Here is a 21989-nt window from a genome sequence, read left to right as displayed (position 1 = left end):
AATAGTTTCTGATAAGCACTCTTCCTTCTGTAATTCATCACCATGTAAATTCTCCTGGATGGTAGTCTCTTCTCTGTCATCCCTCATCTCTATATATATCACAGATTTATTAGTATTCTAAGAAGTTATTTTGTTTATTCATATATATGTGTGTTTTTGTGTGAGTATATGCCACATATATACAGGTGCCCACAGGGGTCAAAAAAGGGCATTGGATTCCCTGGAGCTGGCAATACAAGCAGTTGTGAGTTGCCAAATATGGGTGCTGGGATCACAGCTCAGGACTTCTGGAAGAGCAGGAAACACTTGCGACCACTGAGCCATCTCTTCAGCCTTATCATTCAATATATTTTATAAAAAATGGGTCATCTAGTATGTGTATGTTCTCTTTCTTTGCTCACCCTCAAAGGAGAAAATACATATCAGACTTGGTGTCTTGACTGTCTATTGACTGTCCAGTCTGCTTGGATGCTGGTTAACTTGCTCTTCTGGTAACTGATCTGATACTCAAACAGATGATCATGTCATTTAGTTCAACAAGTAGTTTGTTTTTCTATATGAGATGAGATCATATTTTGTTCCTAAGGTTTGGCAATTGCACACCCCAAATCAGTGGGGTCCACACTACCACAGAGGCTGTGGTACTGTGGTACTCTTGTGTAGTGTCCTTCCCATCTGGGGTCCATAATACAGATGTAATCTGCTAAGATCAGCCCTTTTGTCTTTTCCTTTATAAGTTAAAATCTACTTGTAGACTCTATAAGAAAGTGAGGTTTTTGATCCCTGAGTTAAGCAAACCTCTAGAGTAAAGGTATGCCTCCCAGGCAGAGACACTCTGGCCCACTGACCTTCCTAAGGTCCCATCTTTCAAATATCATTAACATACAACTTTGGGGGCTACATCCAACACATAAATTCTGAGGGATATATTCAAACCATTGAACATTTGTCTCATCCTGTTACAATCTCATGTTCACCAGGTAGGGTTCTGAGTTCTCTGGGGTCTGTCATGTCTCCCTGTGGAGAGAAGGACTAGATGGGTGGATATTATGCAGCCTATAGGACAGCATTTTAAGTGGCAAATCAATAAATTGGGTTCATTACAATTGCTCTCTCTGGGATCTTGGCCATAGAGAGAATGTTCAGATTAACAAGTAATGGAAAATTCTATTTCTCTATATAAATCAACAAACTGGCATCTTGCTAAATCATCTAGTCAAGACTACAATGGACTTAGTCTTCAGGGATCTGGCCTCTCCTGGAAGTTAACAAGAGTGAATATTGGGGCCTCCAACATGGAAGACAGGCTGCACCTCTCCTGTCTTTGGAGGCTACTCTCTCCTAATGTGTGATCTATTTTGAGTAGTAGAGAGAGTCCTAGCTTCACTAACTTCCATAGCATCATCCTCAGCATGAAAGCATGCTGAGTTATTATTTTTTAATCTAACCGATAGCAAGGCTGGAATGGGTAGTGGCCAGTACTGCGGCACTGTGATACCACACAGCCCCAGAATCATGGTGGGGGATTCACTAGCTGCACATATTTGTAGGCCTTCTCTTGGTCTTATAGAATGTAACTAAGATGTCTGGGGGTGTGACTGCAGTGTTGTTTTAATATGGAATAGAAGCAGCCTGGAGGAAGGAGCCCCCAGCAGGTCCAAGGGACCGACTAACTCTGATTAACTGCAAAGGCTGCTTGGGTGACCTGAGCCCCACTTGTCATTCCTACTCTCAACACACTCAAAATCCCCACCACGTTCCTCCTCGTGGCATTTCTACTCCCGAGTGTGGAGCCCACACTCCTGTGGGTGACCCAGACCTTCAGCCCTGCTCTCATGGAGATTCCCAGAGCACAGAATAGAAATGTCCGGCTTGAAATCAAGTTCTGACTCTGTGTCTTCGCCTTGGAAACTTCCCCAAATCCTTTAAGCTTTCATTTCCTCATGTGTAACATGAAGAGAATAAGTGTCTCAGGTCCAACAGGACCTCTTAAGTATTAAGTGAAATTATGCAAAAGAAAAAAGAAACTCGACATACTTCCTGCCACAGTTTAAATATATATCACTCTTAACTTAGTTTTTAATATTATCAACATCATCTGAGGAAACTCTCAGCATCATGTGGATACAACCTGTACACATAGCAGGTACCGGATACCATTGTAAGCTTAGGGATTTCACAGTCATGAGGCTTTGAGTATGTGGTTAAAATGGGAATACAACTTTCCCCCTCAGGAGCTGGTATATAAAACTGGATGATACCCTTGTCCACAATGAGATTGTCTCCAATGGTGTCAGCCCTGTTTGGCAAATTTTCACTGGCACAGCCTCTTACCTACCCTCCACCACAGCTAGGCATTCCTAGTGCCTTAGGAATCTGTCTCCAACTGGACCACGGATTGATCCTGTTTTTGATCACTACTAGGACTAAAGTAGATGTTCAGCATTTTGGCCCTTCCTGGGGACAGGGAGTGATGGGTGGCTTTGGGATTTGGCTCTTGGGCTGAGGCTGGGATGGTATCTCCAGGCCTCAAGACTCTGGTGACTCTGGGGCCCTCAGTCTCACTATAGGAAGCTCTGAACAACACTGTCACTTAGGCAACACCTACCAAAAGCTGGGGAGAATCCTGCCTCCCATGCTTCCAATCCCAGACCAGTAAATCACTGCAGAGAGGGAGAGTGAATGCATACCACTATAATGCATACCACACACCAGAATGCTAAATACTACCATGATGGTCAATGCTTTAGGAGAAGGGTGGGTGACTTTAAAAAGACTTAAGCTCCCAGCTGCATGATTAGCATCCCTACAATATCCCCCAAAGCTGATAGAGGATGAGGGTGACCACACTGAGACATAGCTCAAGAACTTGGTTGGCTGACCTGCCTCCCTCTGTGGAGTTCTTTCCTCTAGATCAAGTTGGATTGAGCTGGAGTAACCATCCAGGGAGCGGAAGCCCCCTCCCGCATCCGCATCTACCCCCTGGTCTGATTACTTCTCCTTCATCTGTGCTTAAAATAGACTATGCCAAACTGAAATAACCTAGGAGATTAAATTAAATTAAATCAGCCCTGGCTCCCAGCAGTTGCTAATAAAATCATAAGCATTCGATGCGGCGTGGCAGACAAAGACAAAATGCTTATTGGTTCTGCCCCAGTCCCAACCTGAAGAGGCTGACTGCTTAATGGTAAAGGCCACCGAGGGCAACGTTTTCCCCACTCAGGCTCGTGACAAGCAGGTGTCTCTGCTTGCTCGCTTGTCCCAGGAATTCCACTTCTGATGGCCTTTGCTGGGCACCTTACTAGAAATGCTCTGTCTGAGCCTCAGGTGCTATTCCTGGAGCAATCCACTAGCAAAGGGCCTCTTATGCACACCGGTGTGCAGAAATACCCAGCTGCCCTCCCCACGGCTGCAGCTACACCACCAATAACTTCCCGAGCAAGGCTGCTTACAGGTAGCGATCTGAGGGATACCCTGTGAAGAGTTACAGAGAATTTGTGGGTGCAAGAAACCATTTCCTCTCTGGCACACCATGGTCTTTGGAGAAAGAGGCAGAATAAGTGTGTGTACCTGTTAATCTGTGACTACACAGCTGGACATAATGTTAATCAGACTCCCATGTACTTAAAACTAGGCACAGGCAACCTCTGTGCTCCAGAGTTGAGAGGCTGGAGAGAGGCCCTGACCCTCTGCCCGTCATGCCCACAGCTTTCAATCCATGTGGGAGACACACCATTTTCTTAACCATGGGAGGGCCTTGTGCCCGTGATTCACGGATAAAATGGACCTTGCTTTTCTTTCCCTTGCTGAATGGAAGCCATGTAGACTGGCTTTCCTGGGGACAGAGGCTAAGGACTCAGAGGTATTGTTAGCTGGTTGCCAACTAGTTCATTCTCGCAGCTGGAGTTCCCGTGAAAGCAAAGTTCTGGGGTTGAGAGACACAGGGCTGCCAAGCAGGTCACACAGCCCACAGACAAAGCTGCTACTCGGGGAGGGTCGTTGAAAGTCAACAGCTCAAAACGCCTGGTGGAGAGAGCTTTGTCCAGTGCCTGGTTCTAATCAGCCAGCTCCTCCTCAGTCCACATTCTGCCTGGGACTCCATTTAAAGGCCTCTGCTTCCTGCAGGCACCTCATCACTGGAACCTCTCCTACAACACTTACACTTAACTGGGGGTGCTGTTTTATAGATTCCAGATAAGAGGGGAAATTAGCAAGTGGGCAGCTGAGCTGGACAAAGGTTGCCAAATCAAATTTTGCTTTCTCCTTGGCTGTTTCTGGAAACGAGCCAGGCCAGGAGCAGGTCTGCTTGTTCAGTAGGAACAAAGGAGTCACAACCAACTTTTCATGTACAAGGTCAGACACTGTCAAGGTGTGTGACAGGGGGTGAAGGAAACGGGGCCCACATGGATGGCAAGAACCTGGCTCCCAAAGCAACTTCCTGTCCAGCCTGGGTACATTTTCTGGGAGTCCCCCTTTACATATTGGCTTGTCTGTTTAGCATTTCTCCCTTTTGAATTCAGGAGAATGCTCTCTCTCCTGTCTGGTTTCTTCTTCCCCCTTTGGGTCACAGTCAACATGCACAGAGACGTCGAGAGCCCAGGAAGAATCAACACACCAACTCCCCAGAGCCTACAGACTTGTGCCCAACATAGTACCAGAGGTGGAGCTGAAAGGGCCAAGATATACAATCCAGGCTGTGTTTTCTGTAACTGAAGAAGCCTGACTTGTTACGTGGGGTGTGTGCATGCCTGCATGCCTGCATGTGTGTGTGTGCTGGGATGGACAAATAGCAAAATGTAGAAAGGAATGTGTGATGTCCTATTTCAGTTTTCTTTTTCTAAATTTGTTTTTAAGTCTTTGTCCAAGTGTATGTGTTGATCTTACTCACGCCATACTCCCTACCTTTTCTCACTCCTCCCACTTCCCATCAATCTCCTTAGGAAGGTTTGCTTATTTATCCATTTGTTTGTTTGTTTGTTTTTTGAGACAGAGTTTCTTCGTGTAGTTTTGGAGCCTGTCCTGGATCTCACTCTGTAGACCAGGCTGGTCTTGAACTCACAGAGATCCACCTGGCTCTGCCTCCCGAGTGCTGAGATTAAAGGCATGAGCCACCACTGCCTGGCAGGAAGGTTTACTTTTGTGTTCATTTCATACATACAAACATGATTTCATCTATCTACATAAAATCTACATAAAACCACAAATGAGAGACAACAAGTGATACTTTTCTTTCTGAAACCAGCTTAATCTACTTAATTAAATCGCCTCCAGTTGCATGCATTTTCCTACACATGAAATCATGTCATTCTTTAAGGCTGGGAAAAATTCCATTTTGCATATACACTGCACTTGGTCAATTTCTCTGCTACTGGACACTGAGGTTGGTTTCATAACTTAGCTGTTGAGAACAGTGCAGTAAACACTGGCGTGCAAACAGCTCCATGATGTGTTGATCTGGAGGGGTGATGCAGGTGGGTCATATGGAAGATGGAGTTTTTGGGGGTGTCTCCATGCTGATTTTCCATAGTGGCTACCTTAGGTTCTGCTCCCTCCTGCAAGGTTCCTGTTGTCTCCACCCTCACCAGCATCTGTGACTTGTTTTCCTAATGCTGCTCATCTGGCTGGGATAAGATGAACTCTCAAATGCAGTTTTCATTTGCATTTCCCTGGTAGCTGGGGAAATTGAACATGTTTATTTGCTATTTATTGGCCATTTGTTTTCCATCTTTTGAGAACTGTCTGTCTCATTAGCCTGCTTATTGACTCATTTGATTTTGCATTGTTTAGTTCTTTCAGTTCTTTGTGTTTTCTAGATATTAATCTGTTGTCAGATGTACAGTGAGCCAAGATCTCCTTCCATTCTTTACTCTGTGTCTGAAGTGTCAGAGTGAAGGCTGCCTTCACTCTGTGAACTGCCTTCCCTGCCCTCTGCTGCACAGAAGCCTTTAAATAGCAATTATCCACTTGTTTGGATTAAGAGACACCTAGGGCATTAATGAAGCCCACCTCTGGGTGTGCCTGAGCATTTCCAGGGAAGACCCATGGGGAATCATAGAAGGCCAGCTGAGCACCGGCATTCCCAGTTCTCTGTGCCTGGGCCCCTGAATGGACCAAGCCCCTCTCTCCATCCTGCCCTCCCCTCTCAGCATGGATAGTAGTCTTCTGAACTGTCAGACAGAATGAGGGAGACTTTCCTCTTGAAGGTTGCTCTTTGTCAGGTATTTGTTCACAACAATGAGAAAAGTAACTAAGCCTGCCTCTGGCTCCAGATACCACTTGCCAGACCCTCAGCATTCCCACACAAGGTACTCTCTGTTCAAACTCATTTGAAAATCACTGGACCACAAGCCTTGCCTGCGTCCTGGTAGCAGAGGTCACAGCATCTCTACTTTGCTTGCTATCTCCTTAAGATGGCACTGACTGGCACTGATGGCTAGCTCTTTCTTTCCAAGATGATAATTCTCATAGCAACAAAATGCTAGTACTAACAGGAACCTCAGGATTCATGTAGTTCTGGTGTCACTCTACAACTTTGTAGATGAGGATGGGGAAACAGGGAGGTGATGCAATGGGACCGAGGCTCACAGCCAGGCAAACTCTGAGGGTGACAGTCTTGGTGTACTCTATACCTGCTCCTCTTCTGTAGGATGCTTCTAAGTTTGAAAGCAATTGGCCAATGTGTTTCTCTGTCTTCCCTGTGGGCATGGGAAAGCAGATGAAACCCAGGACAAGATTTTTCTTGTTGTGGTTGGAGTCCCACTGTAGTTACAGTTATACAATGAATGAGTCGAGATCCAAAGGGTTAAAGTGTCCATGAACACGTCAGTCTGTCAGACTAAAGGATTTCACATGACTAAGTGAAACTGCTAATAACAGAGTGACAAGGGGCTGAGGAGAAAGCTCAGTTTGTAAAATGCTTGTTGCGTAAGCATGAGAACCTGAGTCCCAGCCCCAGACCCCATGTGAAAAAGCCAAATATATTGGGATTACGTGTGTCTTGTTTCCAACGCCAGGGCTGGGGAGGCTGAGACAGGAGGACCCCTTCCTGAGGCTGGCTTGCTGGCCAGTCAGCTGAGTTTACTTGGCAAGCTCCAGGCCAGTGAAAGATATATCTCAAAAACTAAGGTGAACCTCACTTGAGGACCTCACCTGGCACTATCTCTTGCCACACGAATGCCTGCCCTCACGGGCAACCACACACATGTGCATAGCCAGTCACATACATACACAAAAATGAACAGAGTAATGACCTTCGGTATTTGTTCAACAGCACTTAGGGATGTTTTGGGAGTCATAACCAATTTATCTGACCCCAAAGCCAATGCCACAATACTATCTAAAGCAGGACTCTCCCATCATCCTCAAGCATAGCTCCCTGCACGCTTGCCTCATAGAACATTGGTCACCTAAAGTATGTGGAAGATTTTTTTTTTAAATGTATACTAGCATCTTCCAGGATCCAGAAATTCTGGGGTTTAAGGTCCCTGTGATTTGGGGGCTAAGGGTGTTGAAATAGGTTTTAGGGTTATCCCAAGTAGTTGGATATTAGGAAGTGATGAGCCTGGACAGAGCTGTTGATTTATTAACAACTGCTAACACATGTACTGTCCCTTCTGCTCTTTGGTCAGCTGGTTGCCCATACCAGTGTCTCCCATAACCAATCACCCAGGTGACAGCAGCGACATACACCAGGGAAACACATTCCCACGTACCCTGCACTGTGGTGGTATTGTGTTCCCCAAAATATTGTGTACCCTAATAAACTTATCTGGGGTCAGAGAACAGAAAAGCCACTAGATACTTAGGATAGGCAGTGGTAGCACACGCCTTTAATCCTAGCATTCCAGGGGCAGAAATCCATCTGTTCAAGGATACAGCCAAGCATGGTGACTCACGCCTTTAATCCCAGAAAGCGAGCCTTTAATCCCAGGGAGTGATGGTAGAAAGCAGAAAGGTATATAAGGCGCGAGGACCAGAAACTAGAAACATTTTGGCTGGTTAAGCATTTGGCTGGTTAAGCTTCAGGCTTTCAAGCAGCAGTTCAGCTGAGAGCCATTGGGATGAGGACACAGAAGCTTCCAGTCTGAGGAAACAAGACCAGCTGAGAAGTTGGCCAGGTGAGGTTAGCTGTGGCTTATTCTGCTTCTCTGACCTTCCAGCATTCACCCCAATAACTGGCCACAGGTTTGATTTTATTAATAAGACTCTTTAAGATTCCTGCTACACTGCACCCATCTTACTCAAGCACCACCAGAAGACTTTGGCAAGCACAGGCTTTCCTATGGCTACATCCCTGCTGGGTGTGCGGTGAACACAGCCTCTGCTTCCCGTGGGTCTCAGCTGGTGAATGACACTCCCCTCAGGTAACCCCCAGACCCAGCACCCTCACCTTGAAAACTTTTATAAGAAGTTTGCCTTCTTCTGTTCTTTCTTCATTATTCTAGGGGGAAAATGCCTGCCTGGGTTTGAAAGGGGACCCTGACTGTCTTTAATTAACCACAAACCTTGCATTGATTACAAAGGAAAATGGGAGTTAGAAAGGCCCTGTGGGGGTGCTATGCCATGGCAGAGCTTCCTGCAGCTGGCTACAGCCCACTCTCTTTAAACCAGGATATTTTAGAACCACCCCAGGAGCTAAAGAACTTATCTTGTATTTATTTATTTTTTTCCTTTCTGGAAATCTGTATCTTTCCAAGTGGAAATGCCTAGAAGCTGAGATGAACACTGCCTGATGTTTCCTTGCCAGTCTGCTGCCAATAACCATAGCGTGAATGCATGCTAATTGGAGGAGCCTTTATAAAGCACGGGAAAGGACGGTCTTAATGCGGCGGAGCAGTTAGTGCTGGAGAGGGCCACAGACAGAATCTGCTTGCTCGAGCTTTTGGTTGGATGGCCCTTGAAGACGGTGTAGATCAACAGATCAATGATAATCTGCATTTATTCTGGGACATTCCATTGTTGAATCTAATGATTTCTAAATCCTGTTCCAGTTTTCTTTGGGCATTCATCTATTATTTATTTCTCCCTTATCTCCACCCCCTACAATCACTGCCCATCAAACAGTTAAAGGAAGTTTCAAGGGAAGTGATTAGAAAGAGAGTGTTGGCAAGCTTCTAAGGGAGGCCTGGCTTGGCCAGTGTGTTGACTTTCTAGGAGATCAAGTTCCCTGCAATAATTTCATGGTAATTAATCTTGTGCTTCAATGATAATCCTATAATTAGAAGCAATTAAAATCCCGCACAAGGATGGCCTGCTCCATCAATGTCAGTGCCTCTGTGTGCTAATGGGGTAATCTTGAAAAAGGCCCCAGATATAATTCGCGTCTCACCTCCCAGGGACGCATTCAAAGTCTACTTCCAAGTGGCAGGAGTCACCGAAGTCAAAGGAGATGACGACTGAGCCCCCTATAAATAATCAGGGGGCCAGAGATCATTTGAGACAGGGAGACAGGAGCCATGTCACTTGTCTGTGGAACGGGAGTACTTTCAGACAAAGACAAATGCTGCAGGAAGGGAGTGACGCTGGCAGCCCTTTGCCCCTCACCGGAATCTGCTGCCTCCCACGGGCACCCAGTGACTAAGCACCCAGCATGGAAAGCTATGTTCAAACTGTGGCAAAGAGAACCAGCATGAATAACAACCCGTAGGAGGGCACACCGCTAGTTAGTACACAGTTGACATTTAGCTGTGCCACCGATAAGTCAGGGCAAGGCACCCGAGTCAGGATGTAAATAATGACAACTCTCTTCTCAAGGAGGCAACTCTTTTGTGGGCTGATGTACACATCTCTCAAGGATTCCAAAAGTCATGCGGCTTTATGAGTTAGGCGAAAACAGGGCATTCTAACTTAATCCAGATGGTGAACTAAATTGGGAAGAGTCTCTTGGATTCAGGATATTAGGAACATGGCTCAAGCCTGAATACATTTTTGTATGCTGTGCCTGTATCATCTACTCCACCATCATCATCGTCTTCAATCTCAGTAAGCATACATTAAACACTGACCGGAGGCTCCAGCTGGTAACAGGAGGTGAGACGCTCTAACTTCAAAGGGTTTTTATGATCTGGTAAAGGGAAACTGAACTGTATTTCGTCACAAAGAACAGGAAGGGCACATACAGAAAGTGACCTACTTTAGACAAGTCACGGCGAGGAAGAAACAACACGGAAGGGGTCAGGGGTAGCAATGAAAGATGAAACCAGGGAGGCGGGTGAATGCCAGCTGCTTGAGGGGTTGTGTGGAGCTGGAACACTGATATGCCCAGCCAAGGAAGACAGAGGATGCAGACTCACTGAAGTCATGCCAGTTGTGACCTGGAAGCACCTGCATTTGACCGGACAACCTGCAGGAGTACTTCCAGTACACTGCATGTATTTTAGCTCAGAGGCAGGCTCTTGTTTCCTTTTGCAAAAGGATGTGCCTGCTTGTTAGGCACAGTGAACTTGAGGGGGGGTGACGGCTAGGGATGGTTCCTTCGAAGTCTGAGAATGTGAGAGCAGGAAAGAACCCGGGCAGTAAGAAGCCGGCCTAGCTGAGGTGAGGAAGGGCATGTATGGCCAGCTCCCACTCTGTCAGCATGTCATGAAAGGGAGTTTGTCTCCACCTTTTCATGTCCATTTTAATTCTTCACTGTTGTTCAGGGACAACCTCGGCCAGATTCCCCACTGACATTTTTATTTCAAGTCATTACCTAAACCCTGGTAAATGGAGGCTGTGGGGAATGATGACAGACCCACACCTACAATGGTGCTAAGAGCATAGCTATGATTACAGGAACCTCGGGGTCACTGCGGAGTAATGTCAGCTACTAACTCCAGGAGAGAAATGGGAGGTTGTAAACACTTCAGCAACAGCATGCCTGTGTCTAAGCTGAAGAAGTATTTGTGAATTAGCACATGATCTGTCCTGGGTCGTCCATGTAAGAGGGACACCTGAAGTGGACTGTCCTCCATGGGCAGCAGCGCGACCTGGGCGGGGTTTGGAGCTCTCAAGTTTCAGTTTCCTTAGTTATGAGATGGTGATGGGGTGACTTTTTTTTTTTTCAATTAAATCAGGGCCTGGTACATGGGGTGTGTTTGGTCAATGCTGGTTTCTCTTCTCACTCAGTACTGGCAGTGTTTTTAGTTGGTCCTTAACACCCCATTTCCCTGCCTCTGCTACTTTTAACTGGCTCACTACCCATCAACATCCTTGCTTCCAAGAGCCCAACCAGAGAGAGACCATTGGAAGATGGGACACCCTTGATCATTGTCAGCATTACTTTCTGAGAAGGAGGGTAGTACCCTTACCACACGGGCTTGGGATACACAGTGGACCTCTTCTCACCCTTACTTCCTGATCTATAAACAATAGAAACCTATTAGTATGTAATGTCACATGGAAGAGTAATGTAACCCACCTCTACAGGCAGAAGTGGTGAATGTTGATGGGCTGGCCAAACTTCTATGACACACGTCCTAGAAAAAGTACATTTGGTCCAGAATAGCTGCCACCTGTTACAACAAAGACTCTTCTCCAGCAGCTTTCAAGCCCAGTTGAGTAAAGTCCATGCCTCATATAGGCAAGGGTCGTAAAGCTTGTCAATGTCATCTTTAAAGAGAGAAGACCCCTTGAAACAATAGTACAGAGATCAGCACTGATCTGGAGGCTTTGCTAGAGTCAAAAGACTCCCAGGGGGCTGAGACTGAAACCCAAGGAGAGGGTAGAATGTAACCATCCCACTCAGCCACACTCCAAGCCCTCGATGTAGATTGAGGGAAGCATCTAGATGTAGTTCTGCCAGCACTGAGCCCTCTCTCCTCAGTACACACGCTACACAAGCCCAAGCAGGTCTCCGTAGCTGGCTACGCTTGCCTTCTTCCTTCTCTACTCAGGCTCTTTGGAAAATAGGCATAAAGCACACAGTCCCCAGACACAGGCGGCTTCCAAATTCTGGGTCTTTCTATCCATGGAAGGAGGCAGGATGCGGTAGTCTGGCAGGGCACATGATGACAAGGCCCATGCAGCCAGCCCCAGGTGGCTCTGAAAAATGCTCAGTGACTCGCGACATTAGCGGAGGCAAAGGTTCACGTCAGAACTGTTCACAAACATGGCTTCAGGGCCTCTGACTATGCTTCTTTTGCTTGCTTTCCACTGGAAGGAAGGGCACTGGGGGCCGTCGGCAGGGACATGAGGCTCAGTGGAGCACAAGAACCCAGACAAGGAGCTGCACTGCCTGGGTGATCAGATGCTGTTGAACCCCAGGGCTTCTCTCCAGCTGACAGTGTTCCCTACAGAGGACACTTAATACCCAGTTGGCTAGAACAAGGCTCCAGACATACATAATGCAACCTGGCCTTTTGGAAATTTGGGCTTGGTTTGAAAAATTGGAACCAATTTCTAACAGTGAGGTTTCAAGAACAGTACAATGGATACCTACACGCCCTTTATTTACATTCACCAATTATCATTAACACCGTTCTATTCCATGTGCCTTCGTCTACATAGTGCTCTCTCTTCTATTTGTTTTTAAATGCAGTGTGTGTGTGTGTGTGTGTGCGCGCGTGCGCGCGCGCGTGCGTGCGTGTGTGTGTGTGTGTGTGTGTGTGTGTGTGTGTGTAAGCCAGCCTCCAGGACAACTTTGGGTATCATCCTCAAGACTGTCACCCATCACCTTTGAGGCAGGGTGTCTCATTGGTCTAGACCTCTCTAGTTAGGTCAGACTAGCTCATCTGCAGAGCCCTAGGGATCCTCCTGTCTCTGCTTCACCAACACTTGGGTCACAAGTATGGGCCACTGTGCTAGGCATCTTTATATAGGTGCTAGGGATCAAGCTCAGGTCCTCATGCTAGCACAGCAACTTCTTTAACAATTGAGCTGTCTCCTCAGACCCTGTGTGTGTGTTGTTGTTGTTTTTATTGAACCATTTGGATACTGCATATGTCAGAAAAATGATCCCCAAGCTATTTCACAACTCCCTTAGTAACTTTACACTGATACAAAAACATTACCACACATTCCCCAATTGTCTTCAATGCCCTTTATAGCTGTTTGGAATTTTGCTTGGTACACATTGCATTTGGTGGCCATGTCCCATTAGCCTCTTTTAATCAAGAACAGTCCCCTTGACTGTCTTTGTTTTTCATGAAATTGGCAGATTTTGAAAAGTCCGGGTCAGTCATCATGCAGAATGTCTCAATATCTGAATTCATTCACTTCCATTTCCCCTGACTGAAATAACAAGGTCTTGGTCAGGACCTTGATGAGTGACACTGTGCATTCTTAGGACATCCTACCAGGAAGAACATCTTCCAGTTTGTGCCACTTGTAGGGAGGCTGAGTGTTGTGAGCTGAATGTTTGTCTCCCTCTTCCCTTGAATTCACTATTGAAACCCCAGTCCCAATGTGATGGCATTAGAGTGCGGGGCCTTTGGAAAGTAATGAGGAGATGAGTGTGGAGGGCTCATGGTGGGGTTAGTGCCCTTATAAAGAGTGAGAAAGCATGCTTGGTCTTTGTCATGTAGAGATACAAGAAGATGGCCATATGTAAAAACAAAAAACCAGGATGAGCACCCTGACCAGATATGCTGGTGCTTTGATCTTAGACTTGTTCCAAAACTATGAGGAATAGATGTCTGCTGTACAGGCCATTAAGTTGATAGCATTCTGTTATGGCATCTCCTACCAAGTCCTTGAATTTGCTCATCTGAGTAGGGCAACATGTATGCAATTGTTACTGAAACTCCACAGCAAACACATTTATCAAACAACAATATTTTGGCTGTGTATCCTCAAAAACACTGCAATCAAATCTTGACCTTTATTCAGGTTTGCTCTTCATGGAGGTTTTGGCATAATTGCTCTAAAATGCTGCTGTACCTTTGCAGGACAGGGAAACAGCACATGCACGCTGACGCCTTGGGAGCCTATTGAGGGCACAGAGAGTCGGAATACAAGCCGTGGGAAGGAGGCATCAGAGTTGGAAGCAGTAGGGTGGAGTCTTTCAAACAGCCCTCACCTTTATACTGAAAGGAGTATGCCCCAGGAGTACTGAACACTCTCAGCACCCAGATCTTGGATTCTAAGTACTTTTTCTTACTTTAAAACGTGCAAACACAATACAGCAGCAGCAGCAGCAGCAGCAGCAGCAGCAGCAGCAGCAGCAGCAGCAGCAACAACAACAAAACAAACTTCCATGAAGAAATGACTGAGGTACCAGGTGAGCTTTTGTATTCCAAAAAGAAAGGGAGTACCCAAGAGAAATAACAATACACAGAAATAAAAATACATTGGAACCAGCTGGAAGAAACTCCCACTGTTGAAACTTGGGACAATTTGAGGATAGAAAAAGACAGTGAAAAATGACGTATGAGCCCAAGCCAACACCCCACCACGATGTAGGGAGAAGTAAATGGAAGCTGTTCATTCAAAAGATTAGCACGTGATGGAGATGAGGAATTACAGAGTTAGAACATGACCATTTTCCAGCTATTGGTGTAACCATGGATACCAACTCTACTTGGTGGAGGCCTGCTGAAGCTTTCAAGTATTTAAACATCTAGTACCGAGTACAAACAAGAAAGATGCCTTTGGAGTGGAGGGGTCTACTGATGACACCTCCACCAGGAAAGCAAACGCAGCATCACTAGCAAAAGATGGGATAGTCAGATTGCATCTAAGGGTAAGTGGCTCCAGGCTGGCATCCCTACTCTATGCCAACCCAAAGGGCCTGATTCCTCAGCTGCCACCGTCTGTCTTCCCAATCTGGCTCCAAACTCCACAGGCAATACTCTGTTTAACAGAGATGACCCCCAGCTAACAACTTTGCCCTTAAACAAAGCAGTTTCATTCACCTCCTCCCTGATGGCATCCCACTGACCAATCTACAACTGCCTGCCCACAGCGAAGGAACCTGTGCCGAGCATCCCAGTAAACGGCAGGCTATTCCTGTGCTCCATCACCGGCAGAGACAGCAAGTCCGTGGTTACTGTGAACACTGGGTAAGAAGACATGTGCTCTGGGTGTTCAACACACAACTGCCTGACACTAAAGGATCTCTGTGTAAAGGAGAATTGAACCCCAAACCTCCACTACATGGCTCCTAAGGACTGCGAGGGTCATATCCCCAAATTCTCAATGGAGAGAAATGTCCACTTCTCTTCTGAAATCCTCTATGACACTGTACTTCTTGGACATGGTCTGCACCTCTGCCTAGACAGCCATCCTTCCTGTCCTCATGGCTCTTCTGTCACTCACTGTATGAAGCTGCCACTTTGTTGTGTTCCAATTTCCTTGGAGATTTAAAAACCTCCATCTTGGAGGGGACGTTATTAGGATACAGGATGTTCAAAGGGGAGGTGGGACTTTCCATCCTACAATCCAAACGCTTAAGGAAGTCCTTGAAACCGACCAGACTCACTAGGCCTATCCCTCCTCAAGCATATATAAACAGTAAGGACACTCTCAGACTAGTCAAACTGCCTGAAAGAGTCTCAGACTAACCAAGCTACTTGGAAAAAGACACTCTCCAACTTGTGAAACTAAGCCTAACCCTAACCCTCAGGTGGTATTGTACAGCGAGCTCCAGGCTTACAGCTTTGATGAGCTGTCACCCACATGGTAGGCTTTGATGATGTAGTTGTCTTTGAGTCATTTCTGCTCTCATAGGTAAACCCTCACTCATATTCCTATAAGTAACCCCTATAAAACTCATTGGTTCATCAAGCTGGACTTCAGTGGTATCTATACTTTGGTCTATTGTTGGTCCCCTATGTGGGGTGAATAAATGTTTGTTCACACAACACACCTGCAGCTTTCTTGAGCAGTCAAGGCATCTTCCTGCAAGTTCCCACTGCACCTCAAGGGACCCAGTATGCCCTGTCATTCATTCCTTTGCATGTTTAACCCCCCCCCATAAACATCACACACTCCATGATATGCTTCCTGTCTTAACCATCTGAGTGCCCCTGTTGAGATACTACTGTGGAATGTGTTCTCTAGGCGTGAAATGGACATTGCCATCTTGTATCAGAGCAGTGATGATTATCTGCAAGAGACCCTCAGGAGAACAGACCTATTAACACTTCCTTACAGAAAGAATGGGGGTAGGGTCACAGGGCCCTCATCTGAGATTATAGCCACTCCCTCTCTCTTGTACTCCCCTCTGGAAACTGACTATGTGATCTTATCTGGGACTTCAAAAAATTGCAATGCCCAAATGCACCTGGTTTCCGGAGGTGCCATGGGAGGAAATTTAACCAAAGCAAGGATTTGAGGTGAGGCATCTTTATGGTGCATCTCTTTGGGGTTATCCACACTCCTGTAAGTAAGCCCAAATAAACTCATCTAACCAAGATGGACTTGGTTAGAAAGGCTCTTTTGATCTGTCATTGGTGTTGTCTGGGGTGGATAGACATGGTCTATAACCCTCCAGGAAAAGTCACCCAATAGATGCGAAGAGAACTGGAGTATTCCAGGGAGCTAGCCTCATTGCTTGAATTCTGTATTAAATATGCTCCAAGGAGGTGCAAGAGCACACAGAGGGAATGCTCTTTTAATGACACAACATGGTGGCCAGTCTGGGACCCAGGAAGGAGAGACCCCGGCCCTGAACAATGACCTTCCTAAATCCCAAGAGGAAGTTCAGAAGGGGAGGTCCATGTGTCGCCAGGAGCCACAGTCCAGGAGAGAGGTATCCCGTCTCCCGCTCTGTGAGAACTCAGGTTAGAACATCAATCTCCATGCTACATTAACAAACTAAAGTATATGAGAAAATTACACTCTTCCTCAGAATAATATGTCTGTGGGAGAGACTTGTTCCTGTAACTGCCAGGAAGCAGGTGGTACTTCTCCCTCATTTACTTAAAACACTAAACTGAAAATTGCTTCTCACGAGGAATTTCTTTTATCATTCCATACCAAATAAAAAAAGTGATACAAGAATGTAGGAAACCTTTTAAAATCTCCGGGGGGTTGGGGGAGGGCACTCTTCTGATACTATTCAGCACCACTGCCCTGAGGCAACAATATAAAAATATACCAAGGAAGAGGAGGTCATTCCCACAAATGCCGCACCAATTTAGAAATGGAACTCACCTCTGATTTCAAAAGGGTGATTTCCATCCCAAAGCAGAGCTCCCACTGGGAGCTCCTAAGTTACTTTGGAAATTATTTTCAACCTGAGCAATTCCACACAGGTGAAATGGGGACTGAGCTAATCTAGCAATTAACACAGCTGCTTGGGGGGCGAGGGGGGTTCAGTTTAAATGCATTTTCTAAGAAATCACTCGCATTTGGACCCTAGGCTCTGTTCGTTGTGGTTTATTGCTCATATTTGCCTTCTCATTAAAGCCGCGTTAATTCCCACAACCTATTTAACCCCTCCCTGTGAGTGCTCTTCCTGCTACCTTTCTAACACTCACAGCAGTCTCTTTCACTGGGTCTTTTCTTTCCCAGTGCCCTCCACATCCTGAGCACTTTCCCTGTAGTGTGCTATTTTGGGGCCACATAATTTGGCAGTTAATGACACTTGGATTTGGCTTGTTCTTTAATCCCTCCACGTGGTACCCTTTTCTCCTGGTTTTAAGTCCCATGTGTGGATTTTCAAGAGCCTCCTGGAGTGCTGAATGCAAGTTTGGAAACTATTTGTGGGCTTATTGTTTGTTCCAAAGGAGAGTCTATTCAATAAGAGAAACTCAGGGAGGGTCAGAGCCTAGGTGTTGAAAGGAAGAGCTGGGGTCTGGCCAACTCCATTACCTTCCTCTCTGTGGCTTGGGGCAATTTTCTTCTCTCCTCTCCACACCCCGACTCACCTTGAAGATGAGGGTAAGAATGGTTACCTCCTTGATGAGAGAGCGCCGCAGGAGTCAACAAGACAAGGGACATAAAGTACACAGTACCAAGAAAGGCTAGGTACATCCAGGCACTAAAGGAGGGGTAGCTGCTGTTGTCACCAGGTTTCCTCAGGACAAACTGCCACCTGAACCACGTAGCCAGGAGGAGGTACAGACACGTGAGTGATAGGGCAGAGCGCCTGTTCCTGGAAAGACTGCTTTCCTTGGCACTCTCCAAGATACTTTGGAATGTCACAAGTGTGAGCTGGATGTCTTCTCTTTGAGTCTGTCCAACACTCTAACTGGATGTGGTAGCACACACCTGCATACCTGCACTTAGGAGGCAGAGGCAGGAAGACAGTTGGAGGCCAGCCTGGGCTACATAGTGAAATCTTGTCTCGAAAGACCCAAGATGGTAGGATGTGCTTGCCTAGCATGTGCAAGGTTCTAGGTTTGCTCCCTAGTATTGCTAAAATAATAAGACAATTTTCCAAGATATTATTACTAATTAGTTATTTCCTTGAGTTTTACTTTCTGAATTTAGGATTGAATTCCCTTTACGTAAATAAGTGAATCTTAATTTACTTTGTTTTGGTTTTATGGAGTCGTGAATTCTCAGCAAGTGATCTCCCACTGAGCTATATCCAAGAACTATCTCAGAAATAGATTCCCATTCTTATTGGTACTCTAAAAGCATTATTAAAGCATCTGCAGTTAAACTACCCATTTTCAGGAGCAAGCTACTTCATTTCCTTTTGCTTCAATTTCTTCATCTATGAAGCGAGGATTATAAAGTAAACTTCCTCACAGGTTTAAGTTAGACACAGAGAATACTTAGAAAGTAGCTTTCTGGCCTTTTGAAAAAGTCTCATGGCAACCTATTACTGTAGAAACTTCCTAAAATACAAATATATATATATATATATATATATATATATATATATATATATATTTATACTTGTATACATACACACACACACACACACACACACACACACACACACACACACACACACACATATATATAAAAGGAGTTGAAATGGAGTTTCCCTATGGTGGGGGTATAAAACCACAACTACAAACCATATGCTACCAAATAAAACCGATAGCACCTCTTTTTGAGTTATTGGTCTCATAACCCTGCCCAAAGATTACAAGCTACTTCAGTGTCCTTGGTTATCCTCTAGAATTTGGTGGTAAGACTCTATTGCTGAAGACAGCACACAGTCAAGTCATATAACATGGAGAAATCCAGCTGGTACTCAACTGGAACTTTCGCCCCTACCACCTAGCGGGCATAGTGCTGGAAGGTACCACGCGTGTTACTAGAGGAGAAGGGTAATTATCAGTCTCACCCAGCTGCGAACATTGCAAACTACAATAACCTGACTGGCAAGAAGATACAGCTCCTACTGCAATAGAGGCACAAATCTGACAGGAGGAACCACCTACTTTTTATTTTTTTTTTTATTGGATTTAAGCCCCACTCTGTGAGAGGGAACCCATTCCTGACACTGTCAATGAGATTAAGAATCTGAAGCCATATAGATTTTAGGATACATAGGAAGATACTTACTATTATTCTCCTAAACGTACATAACAATACAACGCCTCCCAATGGCATACTGCTATACTTACAGATCAGTGCATTGGTCAGCCCTCATCGGAGAAGACTTTTCTTGCAGTAGGTGGCAGTTAACACAGAAACTCACCACTCTTGGCCCTACTTCTTCCCTAGGTAGAGTGACAGCTTTGGTGACAGTATTGACCCCGTAGAAGGGAAGTCTAGGTGAAAGCTATTGTCTTAAAAATATCCTCCATGAAGATATTCAGAACAACACCTCAAAATTCTTTAACTTCCCTGATTCTGACTTGAGAGGACAGTTCTGGGGAAAATATGCTTATTTTTCAAAGAAAGAAAGAAAGAAAGAAAAAACAGATAAAACCAACCAAGCAAACAAAAAACCCCTCTCTGAACTCTAGAGACTTCCCCAAAGAAAGCTTTTTCTGAATTCTTTCCATTTTCTTCTTTTCTTCAACAGATCTCTCCTGTGTCTTTTTTAAATCATGTATTCTGATGCTTATAGGTAAATATCATTAAAGTCAGTCTTTCCAACACTTAGATAGCTTAAAAGCCATAAATACAAATGGAAATATAAAACCCTTCCTGATACAACGATGAGTGGAAATGAAAGAGCTTACATGTACTCCCCAAGAGCAAGGCACTGACTGTTCTCTGAGAGTTAAAACATAAACTGACATGGAGGGTTGGGGTTTAGCTCAGTGGTAAACCACTTGACAGGCAAACACAAGGCCTCGGATTCAGTCCCCAGTATGGCACAGAGAGGCTAGGACATGTTGAAGTCATAGGCTAGGTCCTAGGCCACCAAGATACCAGGATAACTTTGTTGAAAGTATTGATGCACTAAAAGTGAGCCTGGAAAAACCAGAAGAAAATTCAGACTATGACAGGGCCTGTCCACACACAGTAAAGAGTGTTACAGCCCATGGAGAAGAAATCTCCACCATGGCTGGGCCATTGGTTGAGGATGCATATGGCATGACAATTAGAGACTGAGAGTTTAGAGGCAAATGCGTTCCTTTTGGTGTCCCACTTATTAATTCTGCAATGCTGTAAGCTCTCCAACTCCCTGTTCCTTGTCTGGAAAATGAGGTTAATAATCAAGTGTAGAGAGGAGTGAATATCATATATGAAGTTCCTGACATCATACCTGACACACAGAAAGCATGGGAGACACTGAGTGGCTGTATTATTTCTGAGATGGATTTTCAGGTCATAACTGCCCAAGGCCACTGAGCATCGAGATCCTCCACCTATCTGTCCTCCCTGGCCCAGTTCTGGTCTTACCATTAGCATTTTGATCAGCTGGCTGTCCTGTCCCAGGCATGGTGGGAAGAAAATGGTGACCATGCTGTCAGAACACCCACGTCTGCAGGTTGGTTTAGACTTTACATGACATTTGAGTATTTGGAAATCCTTGTGTACAGAGCATTCTCATAGGATGTATTAATAATTAGTGGTAAACGCCTTGAGAGTCTAGCTTTACCCTGCTTTGCCAGCACCTTGACCTTTACCTGACAACGAATCTCCTGGACGATGCCTTACCTGTGACATGGAGCTTCTCATCAGTGACCTCGGCCTTCAGATAAATCCTCCCCCTCTTCTCTGTATGATCCATTCCACAGAGGCTAGGGACGTTGATCACGCACTGCTTGTGAACATTCATGTCGCAGGCTGTGAATCAAAAAAGCAAAGGGTGAGGCTGGCCATATGGGCTCACATCACTGCCTCCATGTTTTGGTATCTGAATAGAAGTGGCAATGGTTCTCCTCTAATGTGATACCTTGCTATAATGTTTCTGGTGATATGAACTGTTAGCAGATGTCCCTTTCTGTACAGGCTTCCTTCTGTGAGTGACAATAACCTTAAAATATCCATCTTATATTTATTCAGACTCTACACAGCAAAAGAACCCACATTGTTCTTCTGTGACTATTTCAAATAGTTAACAAAATCTACACAGGTAAATGTGGACAGAGCTCAGACTAACTACTTAATAGTTTATATACACACAGGTATGCAACATGCAAATTTATTACAGAGGATACTTTTTTTTTTTTTGTCAGAGAATTCCTTCTGCCTTTCTGAGCTGGCCACCAAGAAAGTAGCAATCTGTGGGCTGAGAATAGGAAATTAAAAAAAAGTTAAACTAAAAAAATTTCTTTCCATCAAGTAACTTGGTATTTTTGAGAAGGTGTAGGTATGTTGCCCTAAAAAAGGAACTTATGTTTTGATATTTTAAACCTGTCTTCAAATATTTAAATATTAATCCAAGTAAAACAAATACATGCCTGGCATAAGCCATTCCTTACGCTGACATTATGTAGGCGAGGCAGCGGGAGGATATAAAAAGATCAGTCTTATTTCTGTGAACCAAAGAAACCCTGAGAAGGAACCCCAGGGCTGACTACAAACACAAGGCTGTGTAGGTGTGCTGACTCCGCCCTCTTCCTACCTCGGGCTTCCTAGACTCCTCACCCACACTCCCTGGGATATTAACAAGATTAACCTGCAATATTCAAGGCAGGGCCAGACTACCCCTTTCCTTCTTGGTGTTTAATCCCAACATGGTAACATTTCTTTTGTTTTTTGAAAAA

The 21989-nt window shown here is 45.2% G+C and overlaps 1 protein-coding gene across 2 annotated transcripts in view; it reads right to left on the bottom strand.

The window, feature by feature from the left end:
* Prkca (protein kinase C alpha) overlaps nt 1-21989 on the bottom strand; it is a 410921-nt gene that overhangs the window by 99041 nt on the left and 289891 nt on the right. For both annotated transcript variants that reach the window (XM_052759458.1, XM_052759459.1), the window contains one exon: nt 20938-21066. In XM_052759458.1, the coding sequence (XP_052615418.1) occupies nt 20938-21066 (129 nt within the window). The remainder of the gene's footprint in view (nt 1-20937; nt 21067-21989) is intronic.

The sequence above is a fragment of the Peromyscus californicus genome, unplaced genomic scaffold, assembly GCF_007827085.1.
Source record: "Peromyscus californicus insignis strain IS unplaced genomic scaffold, ASM782708v3 Scaffold_3__1_contigs__length_106647218, whole genome shotgun sequence".
In the NCBI taxonomy this organism is placed as follows: Eukaryota; Metazoa; Chordata; class Mammalia; order Rodentia; family Cricetidae; genus Peromyscus; species Peromyscus californicus.
The sequence above is the reverse complement of the archived record's forward strand: the minus strand, read 5'-3'. Positions and strand labels throughout refer to the sequence as shown.